The sequence below is a fragment of the Corythoichthys intestinalis genome, chromosome 15, assembly GCF_030265065.1.
Source record: "Corythoichthys intestinalis isolate RoL2023-P3 chromosome 15, ASM3026506v1, whole genome shotgun sequence".
NCBI lineage: Eukaryota > Metazoa > Chordata > Actinopteri > Syngnathiformes > Syngnathidae > Corythoichthys > Corythoichthys intestinalis.
The window spans coordinates 12,586,184-12,602,035 of NC_080409.1; the positions used below are offsets into that span (position 1 = coordinate 12,586,184).

General features: G+C 39.0%; 1 protein-coding gene across 6 annotated transcripts in view; it reads left to right on the forward strand.

The window, feature by feature from the left end:
* The window catches only part of slc4a11 (solute carrier family 4 member 11), a 150,832-nt gene that overhangs the window by 24,425 nt on the left and 110,555 nt on the right, over nucleotides 1-15,852 (forward strand). Inside the window, exon 1 of one of the 6 annotated variants that reach the window (XM_057860402.1) lies at nucleotides 759-1,249. The exons of 3 other annotated variants lie outside the window; for them this stretch is intronic. In XM_057860402.1, coding sequence (XP_057716385.1) covers nucleotides 884-1,249 — 366 coding nt within the window. In that variant the 5' untranslated portion in view covers nucleotides 759-883. Of the gene's footprint in view, nucleotides 1-758; nucleotides 1,250-15,852 lie in introns of those variants that run through there. 2 more of the 6 variants (XM_057860403.1, XM_057860405.1) reach the window with 2 other exon arrangements.

Below are 15,852 nucleotides of genomic sequence, written 5' to 3' on the forward strand. Positions count from 1 at the left end.
CTAATAATTGGAAAATTTACACGGTCATTGCTTGCAAAGCGTTACAGTACTGCGTATGTTGTCGTGACAAGCCGGTGGCAGTGTTGGGGTTGGGGGACCCTATAATGGTCTCATGTCCCCGGGCCCCTGCAAGTCTTTTGACAGCCCCAGTTGGCGGCTCGTTTGAACGTGGCTTTCGGGGACTGGGCGGACTTGACAACGGTCATAAAAATATAAAATGGGTTGAGGATAAGCCCGAGAATGCTCTGTTTTGTCTCTGCTCTAAATGAGCTATATTTCAAGATATCTTACGTGGTGGGGAGTCGTTGCAAACTGTCCGTGTGTGTGTGTGTGTGTGTGTGTGTGTGTGTGTGTGTGTGTGCGCGCGCGCGCGCGTGTCATGTGTAGTCATTTGTTTTGATGCTCCTGCGCATGCGGGTCAGTTTGCTCAGCCTATCTCGGACTGCGAATTAGTGCGCATGCGTGATATTTGAACAGGCTCAAGGGACAAAGGCAGTCTGAAGGGGCTCGCCAAAAAATGGATATGGCAAAAAATCGAATTGTGCATTAAGACCTACGGTATGAACTTCGCCTTACTCATGGTGTAATTTGTGCCCACAGTCTGCTGGGGAAAAGTAGCAGAATCGCCAGTAGCCACGGTCGTTGTTCTTGTTGTTAAAAACGGCGCGTTCTCGTGGGAGAAAGCGGAAATGCAGAGGAACCCATGGCACTTATGTAACCAAATTGGTGCGGTTTTGAAAATCGAATGGACCGATTTGAATGTTTTTAACATTGTTTTAATCAGAAAAGTCTATTTTGGTTTAAAATCGATTAATCAAACAGCCTTACTGCCATCCCTCCCACTTCAAACGGATTGGACGTCTGTCACCGTCAATGGCATCCAATGACTTCCGAATATTTTCACAACAAGTGTTTGTCGACTCTTTTGACGGGAGGCACTAGGACCCTTGCGCGTCGCTGCCGTCGGCGGGCGTTCGTCTGGGCTGAGTCACTGCGTGTGCGCGCGTCGTCAGTCGGAGCTCGGCTCGGCCAGCGAGAAGGTGATGTCGCTCGCGGAGGAGAAGGCCACCATGATGGGTTGACCGCGAGCCGAGGGGGGGCGGAGGAGGGAGGGAGGCGCTCGCTTGCGCTCAAACAGGAAGTGTGTGCGTGCGTGCGTGCGTGCGTGCACCCGCGCGTGCCTTCCACGCCACGGCAGCCACGCGCTCAGCCATGGAGACCAACAAAGTTCTTCATTTCGTGCCGTTGGGTAAGTGAAGGCATCGCCTCTTCTCCTTCATGGGGGACAACCTTGGGGTTCCCCTCCTGGCCAAACCAGAAAGACCCCCTCCCTCCTCCTCGTCTTCTCTCCAAACACCCCCCCCCCCTTTTTTTTTTCTCTCTGTCTTTTTTTTTTTTTTTTTTTTTTTTTAAACGGACTTCCACACCAGATTTTAGTTGTTTTCTCTGCCTGACTGATGTTGGACTTTTTCTTCTTAGAGGGATAACCTCACGCGCACAAATTTACAAAAAAATAACCCCCAGCCCCATGCTTTTTTCCTTCTCCATGTTGATATCGCGGGGCTGTCGTACCTGGCCAGCAGGAGCAGCAGGAATGCGGACCAGAAAAAGCAAAGCACTCAAGTCGTGTGCGCGCGTGCGTTTATTTATGAGTATGCGTGTGCAAGTTTGAAAGGGAGAGGAAAAAAAAAAAAAATATATATATATATATATATATATATATATATATATATATATATATATACATTAATGTTTATTTTTAAAAAAATAAATAAAACATTTAAACAATTAAAATGGTAAATATTCTATTTTTTTAATTTTAGAAAGTTTTATAAAAAAAGAAATCTGAAAAACCGGGGGGGAAACAGTAAATGGGATTCATAACGTGTGATTTATTATTTATTTTTTAATAAAGCCTTCCCTTTCCAAATGGATTTGGTGTATATCTCCGTCGATGGCGGTGAATGGGTTAATATTGAATAATTATGTTTTTTTATAATGTTGATTTTTTTTATTTAAAAAAAAAAAGGAAAACTGGAAATATTTCATGACTTTTTTTTCATTTTATGAATATACTGATGCACGATAATGCATTTTTCAACCGATACCGAAAACCAAATTTCCTCCTCCTTCCAGGAGCTAGCTAATAATCAAGCTAATAATTCTCTTATAAGATATATACAGGTAGTCCCCATGTTACAAGCGAGTTCCGTTCCTACTCTGGTGACATAACCCAAATTTCCGCATCAGTCAGAATTAACCATTTAAGTACCCCCAAATACACTCAAAATCTCAAAATAACTGTCCAAAGCATGTATTATACATCAGATTCATAAAAAAAAAAAAAAAAAAGATATTACTTCCCTCCGGTAACAACGATCACACCCTAGTTCGTCTTTCAACTGAAATATATTAATTTGAGACTATGAACACACAATTAGAAATAAAATGCATGACAAAGAGCGTACAATAATGCTTTAAAGTAAATCAGTAGAGACGTATGGGCTAACTTATATAACAAAAGTCCACTATCTTAAATGCTATAAAATGCTAACTTTTTTTTTTTTAAACAATAATCTTAACAAATGGTTCAAACACATATTCCCTCAATAAAACAACTAAATATACCTATAAACTAATTTACGAATGCATTAAAAAACATTAGCTCACACAAAAACCGCTGATGAAAAAGCTGATGTTGGTCTTAACAAGGAGCAGCTTGATTCAGCCATGTGAAATAAGTTATCTAATATTCACTGTCTCCACTAGAGGGCAGTGTATCCACCTAAATCAATATAACTAATTGCAAACATTTTCAAAACAAACCGTTACAACGCCACTTTAATTAAGCGAATACTCAAAGCAGCAAAATGTAATTCGGATCTTTTTTCTAATCGAATTACGCAAGTTAATCGTTGCAGCACTACTCAAAACTAACAGAAAGTAGCACTGGCGTGGCGTCAAAGAAGTCCGAGTGCAAGAAGGGAAAGCGGACCACACATATAGTATAATGAAATACCTGAAATGCATATCAATATAGAGCTCAATCATTTAGATTACTTGGACCTAATAAATAACAAATTAAATGACAGTATTTACTGACTGTACTTACCAATAATGCTGAGAGGTGGTGGATGAGACACTTACCCGACTTAAAAAAAAAAAAAAAAAAAAAAAAATGGAGAAAAAAACGGCAGACGAGACTCCGGCATCTTAAAGTCGAATTCACGTAAGTCAGGCACGTCATAACCCGGAGATTACCTGTATACAGTTTTAAATTAAATGCAATAGCAAATGTTGCTGAGCCTTTAGAAAGTGTTGAGGCGCCGGCGCAGAATTGGACAAAACTGCGTCCATTGCGCACATTTGGAGTCTGAATCAAGTATATAATTTAGGGTTGCAGCTGTCGATTATTTTAGGAGTTGATTAATCGATGAACTAGTTAGTTCGAATAATCGAGTAATCGGAAAAGGAACATAAAGAATTAAAATACCTGAGCTGAGTGAGCCTCAAATGGTATAAAAAAAGAGGATCTAAAAACAATTGGCTGACTTAGATAGCAAAAGTCTGCTATCTTAAATGCTATAAAACGCAAATTTTTTTTGTGCAATGCACTTAACAAATGGTTCAAACACATATTCCCACAAAAAACAGCTAAATATACCTATAAACTAAATTACAAACGCATTAAAAAAAAACATTAGCTCAAACAAAAACTTAGCTTACTAACATTTATTAGCTTCTTAACAGGGAGCAGCTGGATTCAGCCAAAAAATGAGTTATGTGATATTCAGTGTTACCACTAGAGGGCAGTGTATCCACCCAAATCAATAAAACTAAATGCAAACACTTTCAAAGAAAACCATTACAACGCCACTTTAATTAAACGAATACTCGAAGCAGCAAAATTTAATTCCAATCCTTAGTTTTTTAATCGAATTACTCGAGTTAATCGATTAATCCTTGTGGCAATAATATACCGTAATTTTCACACTATAAGCCGCCACCCACCAAATTTGGCACGAAAACAGCATTTTTTCATAAATAAGCTGCACTGGACTAGAAGCCGCAGCTGTCCTTACTGTATTATGGGATATTCACACCAAAAGATATTAACGGGTAACACCTTATTTGATCGCAGCATCATACGACTGTCATAAGACCAAATGAACCACCATGAAGCTTTGAACCAATTGGCCGCAAAGCTTTATTGCTTCATCACTGCTCCCCTCGGGGAGACAATCAACCTCTGCTACCACCTGCTGTCAACACTGTTGTTGTCCAACATGCCTCCTAGCATGCATTGCTGCGCTACAGATGTCAATAACAATATAAATTCATGTTCTGTGCCAATTATTTCTTCAGTTACCGTTCCAGTTGTTTCATTAATTGCTCGTTATAGTATTTGGTAACAGTTTATTTGACGATGGTGCCATAAAATTGTCATTAGATAATCATAATTATGACATGACACTGGCATAAGAATTAATGAATGCTTTATAATAGATGTCATTTAGTGTTATCTGGCAAATTATCTCTCTTTTAAATGGATTTAAAAGATCCAAGCTGGACATAAATGTATGTCCACTAACTCATAAATGAGTCAGTGACATAATTTACTGGATGACACTTCATGACATATGTCATAAGCATTCAGTAACGCCCATGATAATGTCATGTCATAATTATGACAGTTTTATAACAGTCTTATGACACCACTGTCAAATAAAGTGTTACTTATTAACCCAAATAAATAAAAAAATAAGCTGCACTGGACTATAAACCGCACGATTCAAAATGAAGGAAAAAAAGTAGCAGCTTGTAGTCCGAAAATTTCGGTAATTATCGGATTGCATTATTGGTTGAATTTTTTTTTTTTCTTTAAATCTCACTTATCTGTGTGACATCATAATTGCCATCATCGGCCGATAACTATCTGTAACCGGTATTCTTCTTTATATAAATGTTTAATTTTACGTATGAAACTACATTTTAAAAGAAAAAAAATAGTCATTCATTCACTGGCACCTCCCATTTCAAATGGATTAGACTTCCACTAGTGATACTCATTGAAATTTACAGTAGATGAATGAATGATGATTGGGCCCCACTTGACAGCACTAAACGTCCAATCCATTTTGAAGTGGGAGGGATGGCTCCCACTGACTGGAGGTCTATTGCCGTCAAAGGCAGCCAATGAATTCAAAGTGAAAATGTAAAAGCTGTTGATTTGTCTTTTTCGAGCACATCTGATGAGTTAACAAAAGGGGGATTTTGTTGTCCAATTGTTTGGAGTATTTGGTATTTTGTAGTCGTATGTGGAGGTGCGTTGCTGCTGCCTTTTAACTTGAGTTTAGTGTGGGAAGGAAGGCATCATCCCTACGTGCTTGCACGCGTGAGACAGGATTATGATGCGCGCCGCAGGATAATATGACTGCGCGCGTCTCATTTACATATCAGCTGATGACAAGCGCTAACGTTAGCCACGCTTATGCACCCTCGGGCTCAAGGAGCGATAGCGTTAGCGCAGCACAGGTGGACTTGACCTTCAGGCTGCTTTTGATCATCTGCTCTCAAAAAATCCACTTTTTATAAATAGGAATTTTGCTATATAACATACATTGTCTGCCATTGACGGTGATAGATGTCCTCTCCGTTTGAAGTGGGAGGGATGGCATGGAAGAGTTCCCAGTTTTTGAAAATGGGCCCCCTACGGATCGGAGTAAGTGACCTACACATGCCCCAAAATGAACAGAAAGTGACTAAAAATGAACAGGAAGTGACCCAAAATCAACAAGGAAGCAACCAAAATAAACTGGTAGTGACCAGAAAATACTGTAAATTTCCACTAAGTGACTTGATATCAACAGCAAGTGATCTAGAAATGCCCAAATTCCATAGGAAGCGAGCCCATAGCAACAAGAAGTAACCTAAAAAATCTCCAAAATCGACAGTAATTGAGCCAGAATAAACAGTTTCTCCAAAATCAACAGGATTTGAGCCAGAATAAACAGTAAGTGACTCAATTGCTATAGGAAATGACCTACAAAGGCCCCAAAATGAACAGGAAGTGACCATAAAATACTGAACATTCTCAGTAAGTGACTCAATATCAACTGGAAGTGACCTATGAGTGCCCAGAATCAATAGGAGGTGAGCCCATAGCAACAAAAAGTAACCTAAAAATTCTCGAAAATCAACAGGAATTGACTGAAAATGAACAGCAAGTGACTCAACAGCAGTGTTGTTAATAACGTCGTTAGAGTATAACGGCAACAGGAATTGACTGAAAATGAACAGCAAGTGACTCAACAGCAGTGTTGTTAATAACGTCGTTAGAGTATAACGGCGTTACTAATGACGTTAGTTTTTTCATTAGTAATCTAGTTACCGTATTGGCCTGAATATAAGATGATGTTTTTTGCATTGAAATAAGACTCAAAAAGTGGGAGTCGTCTTATATTCGGGGTTTAGACATTATACCCATTCACCACGCTAGATGGCACCAGATATCATTGAAGCGAATGCTGAACTTGAGGAGTAATGTTCTGTCATGACAGATCTCAGCTACTCTCAAGTTTAACCAATTTTCATTATTTTATTGCAATGTTTTTCCTTATTCAGATTTGTTTCAAGACTACAGTTACAGTTAGACATCACTTTGATGGTTAATGCGGTTATTGCAGTTTTGTTGTTTTATCACACTAGATTGGTATATTTACATTTCAAAAACCAGAAGCCATTCATTCACGAAAGTGATTGCACTTTTGTTTTTTTATTTAAATGTTTAGATATTAAGATTTGAACGAGGCAAAATAACATGCTTTTTCTCTCAAATATATTTGTTATAGTCATTTGTTTCAGATGTACTGTAATTATTTTCGTATAAAAAATAATTTGGTGTTCAAAATTCTTTTTTTCAAACTTGAGTCTTAAAAAAGAGGGGGTCGTCCTCTTATCAGGGCCGTCTTATATTCGGGCCAATACAGTAATTTTCACATCTTTGCAACGCCATTACCGTTACTGAGGATGTAAAGGCGTTACTTTGCGTTACTACCTTGGTTGAATGACGCGAGAAAAGTCTGCGAGACACAGAGAAGAGCGGGAGTCTGAAAGAGGGAGCGCGATGCTAGGCTAGGTGGCTCCACTAATGCCGACAGCCTACAAACCACGCCCACATGATGCTACGGTAGATATCACATGTATATGAACTAAATGTGAAATGACAGACTTGCCAGCGTTGGTAAACAGCCACCATCTTAAAGTTATCAACTTCTCAGAAAAACTGTTGTAGAGAACCTTCCTAGCGAACCTAAGTAATGTTTCATCTAAAATACTCAATCTGCAAAATCGTGACTTGAATCTATCTTTAAATGATGAAACCGTTTTTAAACCCTTACATGTCGAAAGTAGACAGAAGGGAACTAATGCAATAACGGGAGCAATTTTAACAACTTTTAACGGTTGATTCACAACATTACCGTATTTTTCGGACTATAAGTCGCAGTTTTTTCATAGTTTAGCGAGGGGTGCGATTTATACTCTGGATCGACTTACGTGTGAAATTATTAACACATTATTATGCCATTTCACATGTTATTTTGGTGTTTTGGAGTGACACTGATGGTTCGGTAAACTTGTTAGCATGTTCTTTATGCTATAGTTATCTGAATGACTCTTCATAGCTACGTTACGTTAACATACCCGCCACGTTCGCATTAATGTTCATGCATCATGTAACATTATTATACTGTACACTTATTTAGCACGTTGTCCTCTACTGTATTTTATATTTTAAATTGCCTTTCAAGATGACATATCTGTTCTATGTGCTGGATTGTATCAAGTAAATTTCCCCCCAAAATGCGACTTATACTCCAGTGCGACTTATATATGTTTTTTTCCTCTTCGTTGGCCATTTTATGGCTGGTGCGACTTATACTCAGGTGCGACTTATAGTCCGAAAAATACGGTAAATAACTTTCAAACATTGCAAAGGTTACTATCTAGTTATCGCAATACACATTACACCTGTGGCTAGTTAAGTTTATGGTAAAGAATTGGGCTCGGGCATTTTTTGTTGTTGTTTTTTTGTTTTTTGAAAGGGGGAAAAAACATGCAAAGTAAAACCAGTTACTTTTCCATTACAAGTAACTAATTACTCTTACTTACTTAACTAATTACTCAACTCTAACTTACATTCATGTAACTGATAGGGGTGTGACAAAATATCGAAATGGTGATATATCGTGATACTTTGTATCCCAAAAGGTTATCGATATGCTCCTGCCAAGAATCGAGATATCATTTTGAAAAGGTGTCAATGTCTAAAAAAATGAACAAGTTGCTACTAAAATTTTCCACCATAATAGTGTCTCAATTAATTCTAAGGCTGCATTGACGGTGCTAGACGCCCAATCCATTTAGACTGGGAACGTCGTTCATTCGAAACCAGAGCATTCACAGTCGTTCTGTCTGATTTTCAGGGATTTACAGGTCACTTACTGTTCATTTTAGGGCATTTACAGGTCATTTTCTGTTGAGTTTGAGTCACTGCCTATTCATTTGGGTGATTCCCAAGTCATTTCCTGTTCTGTAACTCAAAAAAAAAAAAAAAAAAAAAACAGGAAGAGACCCATAAAATACCCCAAAATCCACAGGAAGTAACTGAAAATGAACTGGTAAATGACCTTTAATGGCCCAAAATTACCTCATTGCCTGGCATTGGCTGCCACTATTCGTTCATTCGCTGCCACCCTCCTGGAAATGCCCCAAAATGAACAGGAAGTTACGCAATAGCAATAGGAAGTGACCTACAAATGCTTCAAAATGAACAGACCAAAAATGAATAGGAAGTGACACAGAAATGCCCCCAAAATCAACAGGAAGTCAATACAATGAACCGGGACTGAACCAAAATAAACTAGTGATCAGAAAATACCCCGAATTCTACAGGAAGTGACTCAATATCAACAGATAGTGAGCTAGAAATGCCTCAATCAACAGAAAGTGACCCGCAAATTACCAAAATGAACAGGGACTGACCCAAAAATCAACATTTGTTTATTCGCTACCAACCCTCCAGGTTCAAATGAATGAGACATCTATTGCCCCCCCCCCCCCCCCCGTTGTCATATCATCGTCATAACATTTTCACATATTTCTGCGTGCGTACACGTTTGCAAAACAAGCCAGCGCGAGTGTGTGCACGCCGTCTCATTCCTTCCTTTATTTTTGAGCGTCGTCTTTGCATGCCCGTGCGTGTGTGTAGCGTATAATAATTTGGATGCGTGCGTGTGCGCTTGTGCATGCACAGATGGCTGCTCGCAGGCTGCAGTGTGCGAGATGTGTTGCCAGTGGTGAATACTGATCAGAGATCAGTGTCAAGTTGACACGTGCGCGGGCGCGCATGTTCAAATGATCACACGGTACATACGCGTGCAAATATGCCACCTAAATATGAATGGATATGACAAAAAAACACATATTTGATACGTATTCTCAACAGGTGAACGATAATATGACGTCATTACAGCGCACCGGCAGAGAGCGTAATCAAATTTAATGGCTTGCACGAATGTCTATTTGATTTGCTTTGATTTTATTTGAGTTTATAAAAATGAAGCGGTTACACATTGTGTGCGTGTGTTGCTACCAATGACCTTGAGGAGGTTTCAATGACATTACAAAGGACGCTGCTCCTGTATAGTCTTTGGGTGTACCAAGTATTTTAAAAAGTCTACACACCCCTGTTGGAGTCCCAAGTTATTGTGATACCACAAAAAAAAAACCTAACCCAAATAAATCCAAGAAAACTTTTCCCACAATTGATTTGCAGTAGGGCTGTCAAACGCTAACTTTTAATCAAGTTAATCACAGCTTAAAAATTAATCATAATTAATTGCAATTCAAACCATCTCTAAAATATGCCATATTTTTCTGTAAATTATTGTTAGAATGGAAAGATAAGACACACGACGGATATACAAAATACTGTACGTAAGTACAGTACTGTATTAGTTAATTATAAATAAATCCACAAGATGTCATTAACATTATTAACATTCTTTCTGTTAAAGGGATCCACGGATAGAAAGACTTGTAGTTCTTAAAAGATAAATGTTAGTAAAAGTTACAGTAATTTTATATTAAAACCCCTCTTAATGTTTTCATTTTAATAGAATTTGTAAAATTTTCCATCAAAAAATCCCTGCCGTTCTACCACAGTGTCTTTAACTATGTAAGGTAGTGATTGAAATACACCACAAGGTGTCAATGGCGAGTTTTAAATTACCGTAATGGCCCGAATATAAGACGTTTTTTTGCATTGAAATAAGACCAAAAAAAGTGGGAGTCGTCTTATATTCGGGGTCTAGACATTATACCCATTCATGACGCTAGATGGCGCCAGATATCATTGAAGCAAATGCTGAGCTTGAGGAGTAATGTTCTGTCATGACAGATCTCAGCTACCCTCAAGTTTAACCAGTTTGCATTATTTTTTTGCAATGTTTTTCCTTATTCAGATTTGTTTCCAGACTACAGTTAGTTAGGCCTCAATTTGATGGTTAATGCAGTTATTGCAATTTTGCCGTTTTATCACAGTAGCTTGGTTTATTTACATTTCAAAAACCAGAAACCATTGATTTACGAATGTGATTTGCACTTTCGTTTACATATTTAAATGCTCAGATATTAAGATTTGAATGAGGCAAAGGGTTAGCCTAACATGCTTTTTTTCCCTCTCAAATATTGTTGTAATCATTTCTTTCAAATGTACTTTAATTATTTTCTGTATAAAAATTAATTTGGTGTTCAAAAAGTCTTTTTTCAAACTTGAGTCTTGAAAGATATACCGTCAAATACGGTACTTAGAAATCAAGCAAATGAGTGTTTTGTCCCTCGACTGATGCCGTAGTTCCCTGTTTACTGATACTTCACGGTCATTTGAGTGCTGGCTTCACAACGTACGAGACCTCTGATAGTTTGTATATTGTGACGAAATAATGCCATCCAGTGTATTTGTTGAGCTAAACGAAATGTTTGAGTTTTACCAAAGTCTTAAGTTTTATGTGTATTTTGCGCAGCTATTTCTTTTTCTGAACATTTAGGTTTTTTGAGAGATAGGAATGTTATATTTGTTGTGCTTTCACTAAATGATACTTATGTTTGTTGTGAAGGAGTTGCCAAAGCTTATGCGAATAAACGCCGCGGTCCAATGAATGTCTGTATCCACTTGCCTTTCTCTGCCTTTTAGCTCTCAATGTGCAAAAAAATGACGTCATTGTAATGTTTGAGGTAATGCATGAGCGAGTCATTCGGCGCATGCGTTAAATGCGTCAAATATTTTAACGTGATTCATTAAAAAATTAATTACCCCCCGTTAACGCAACGAATTTGACAGCACTAATTTGCAGTAGTGCCGCCACTATTATTGACCTCATTGGCTGCGGTCAATGGTGATCGACGTCCAATTCGTAGTAATAAATTTATTTAAATTCACAACAGAATGAACGAATGTTTATGTTGCGTCACTTCCTGTTAATTCGGAGGGATTTGTGGGTCCCTTCCTATTTATTTTGGGACATTTCTGTGTCACATCCTGCTGATTTTGGGGCATTTCCTGATCACATCCGTTTTAGTTTGGGTTAAATTTGGGGCATTTGCAGGTTACTTCCTGTTGATATGGGGGTATTTTTGGGTCACTTCCTGTTGATTTTGGGTCAGTTGTTAATTTAAAATCATAAATGATGTTCTTTTTATCTGCTCACCGGCTGCCATCGACGTCGAATTCAATTGATCGTATTAGATTAGGGCTGCAACTAATGATTATTTTCATAATCGATTAATCGGCCGATTAATTAAACGATTAATCGGATAAATGTCACTTCTTTCAATGACCTTTACCTTGAAGTTGTTTTTTGCATGTAACTAGCAATTAAGACAAAATAGACAACTATTTCCTTCAACTGTATTGATTAGCAATTTCTTTGGCAACTAATTTATTAATTTAACGGATTAGTTGTTGCATTCTTATTAAGACGCTAAATTAGTTGTCAAATTGGTAAAAATGTGAATTGTTTTCCAAAGTAAAAGCGGATTTTTGTTCATGTCCTACTTTGAGTTAAAAAGAAATACAATGACGAAATCTGATATTTACAACTGAGAAGTTATAATTTCAAAATTTGGACAAGTTAAAGGTGAAGAAGATCCTAAACTATTAATCAGTTAACAAAATAGTTGTCAATTTGCTAATTGATTTGTTGTCAATTGATCGATTACTTATTGCACCTCTATAATTAGGATTAGGAATAAACTCATTTAAATTCACAGCAGAATTAATAAATGTTTCACTTCTTGTTAATTTTGGGGGCATTTATTGGTCACTTCCTATTTTGGGTCACTACCTGTTGAATGTTAGGCATTTGCAGGTCACTGCCTGTTAATTTGGAGTATTTCTGGGTCACTTCCTGTTGATTTTGGGTCAGTTTTTAATTTCAAATTGAAATTTATGGTCTTTTTATGAAGTCATTGGATCAACGTCCAATCCAATTGATTGCAGTAGACCAATCTAGATCAAATGGATTAGCAATAAGCTAGTTTAAATTCACAGCAGAATGAACGAATGTTGATGTTGTGTCACTTCATGTTAATTCGGGGCATTTGCAAGTCACTTCCTGTTGATTTTGAGGTATTTCTGGGTCACTTCCTGTTGATTTTGGGTCATTTGTTAATTTAAAAAAAAAAATCCTGCCTTGTTATGAGCCCACTGGCTGCCATCGACGTCCAATCCAGGTGATTATAAATAATATTAATAATAATAGTAATAAACTCATTTAACCTCACAGCAGAATGAATAAATGTTGTGTCACTTCTAGTTAACCCCTTCATATCTGCATTTTTTTCTGCTGGGCGAAAAAAAAAAAGTGAGAGAATTTTATTCATGCTTAAAACAACCATTATACATCATATTTTGTATGCTTTTGTTATGCTTGCATGAGAACATTGTAGCATAGAGCATCATCGCTATATTGGTCTGTTGAGTGTGCCTCCCCATAGCCTTCACAATATGTCCAAATATGGACTGTTATGTTCCTGTTTTCCAAAATACCCTGAATGAATACAATGTGGCAACTGTGGCTTATCAGACTTCGTTCTAGCCACAACCGGTGTTCAAGGTCTCAGCTCAAAGATGTTTTTGTATGGAAAAATACCCAGGTTTATGAGATGATGAGTTTCGTTTCTTAGTAAGTTTCATTTCACGGTGGGCTTTGGCACCGCCCTTTCAACAGTATAAATGTCCGGCCTCTATTGTACTTTTTTGTACTTTCTGGGTGATCACAGCTCCTGGCTGGGTCACATCGATTTGTACCCAAGAGCTCGTGTTCATAAAGCCTTCGAAGAAAAGCAATCCATGGTTGGGGTCGTATTCATTTCTCTAATCGAGCTATCGAGGTAACACTTGTCTTGGAGTTCAAACTTCAGCTTCCCTGACAAAAAAAACCCCACTCAAATACCAGAACAAAGTGCAATTTTTGTTGTTGTCGGGGATATTTCATGCTGTTGTTGGTTATTTTTAATGTTAAAGTGCCTATGACAGCATGAAAAAATCCTAAATAGCATTATTATGTGAATTAGAATCATATTTGGAGACGATTCGACTATATACAACAATTTGGCAAAGCCCAGATGACGAGAAATTAGTCTTTTAATCTGCCGTTTACCCCCTACCTGTCTTTATAGCGCTCTAGCATCCCCAGCAGGACGTTGACATCGGCAGGGTCATGATTTCATCTGATTTAGAATTCAGCCCATTGATGGGGAATTATTCAGAACGAGGAAAATGCGACAAAGAGAGCAGCAAAATGTCATCCTTTCAATCCCTCTACTCCAATATTTTTACAGGAAATGCTTTTTATCTAAGTGTTTTTCATTTGCTAAATAAATTGTATGGTCATGGCAAATAAGTCTTGTGCTAAATGGAATATGAAATATTAAAAATGCATTTATTCAGTACGACATGGCAAAACTACTCCATAATGGTCAAAACTGTTGACGTCTTGCCCCTCCCGAACGATATTTTATGCCACCGGAGTTTGTCCGGCTTTCGTCATTTCCCTATCGGAGAGCGTAAACAAACCATGAGGCGTGACAGCTAGCCGACATGCTAACCTGAACTGAGCGCCATTTCCAAGTCTTATTCTTGCCTTTTGAAGTGAAAAATCGTACAAAACTACTCCGGATCATATCACACGGCGGCGGGGTTGTCGATTGTTTTCATGGATCGGCAACCCCCTGGCGGGGAGCAAGTTGGAGCTCGTCATTCCCCTGCTGCGGGCAGGAGAGCTTGTTTGCCAGGGAAACAGCTGGAGAAGGACCGCCGGACAAACCGGCCAACGTCGGAGGAAAGCGTAGTTGCCTGAGCCCTACCCGAGGATAGTGCTCAATCGCCGGGCACACGAAGAGGGCAGAGGGGGCTGGAAGTCTGGACGATATGGAGAACCGCACGAGCATAAGCCAAGTATAGCGCTCTCCCGGCGGGGACACGAAGAGGACCAAGGGGGGTGTGCGACAATCCGCCAGTCGTCAGCCAAGTGGCTTTCTCGATGGACAAGGAGCATTGTCAGCCACAAAAATGCAAGCCACCTGTGTATTAAAACGTTTGACATAATACAAAACACGATGTTTACTCACTTCCTCGTAAGTCCGATGGTCCCACATAGTGACGGGATCTGTCGTTCACTTGAGTAAACGAATCCATTCCGGTTCGTTCAGTAAAACGATTCGTTCAAACGAATCGTTCAACGAATCGTTCGCCCCCCTCATCTCCCTCCCCACCCAAATGAATCGTTCGGTTAGTGAACGGGAAGTGACGTTGCCGAACGAATCGCCAAAGACCGCTTCGCAGTATAACTGAACGGGAAGTGACATTGCTTGGTCCCTCCCTCTCTTGCACATTGACCACTCGTCGTAGTTTCAGAAATGAGTGACAGGCGATATCATTCTGCTCTCAGAGACAGCCTCGTCTCCCTCCCGCTGCTGCAAAAGCGAGGGAGAACTTCCGCGTCGTCTGTCCTAGTTCTATGGGCTCAAAGTCATGGCTCGTGCTTGCATTTCGAATTAGGACACGGTTAAACATTTTCCTTTTGAGGGGGAAGTCGGGGTTTGGGGTCGGGGGCGCACGGACTTTCTTTAGCATGATCTTGCTCACATATACAATGCTGCTGCTAACAGCCAACGCGGCATGCCTGCTGTCACGAAAATAAAAATAAATCGAAAGTTTAATTTCTAATTATGGAACGGCCAACACATTATTAACCTCTCGCTCTGTTGTATTTTTGTTTTTTATTATTAAGATGATCGTTTTGAATTTTTGCACTGGTATTAATAAATAAAATAATCCGGTCAGCTCCCCTGTCGTCCCCGCATCTCAGATCGTCAAATGCTGACGAGAAATAATTGTTTGCTTTATGATTTCGCCTTTCTACTCTCATTAGTCTGTTAAGAAAAATGTAGACATATTGCGACATCTCCCGTGTCCGCGCGCTTTGTTTTTGGGGCGCTTGAGTAGCACATGATGGACGGATTGACATAATTTGTCAAACCAACCGACACCCTCTGACACGGGGAAAAAAAAAAAAAAAACACTCGGAAAAAATTGACATGTATATACAGTTTCATTGCAAATCAGTATTATGGTGATCATACTAAATATTATTTTTTTTCTGTGCACATATGAGGTACATATCGCTGCCATGAAGCCTCCATATAGTGACAGTTCTCTGCCCGCTTCACTGCCGTCACGCGACCGCAGCTCAGGTTTTGCTTGCCTCGTAGCTACGCGTTTTAAAT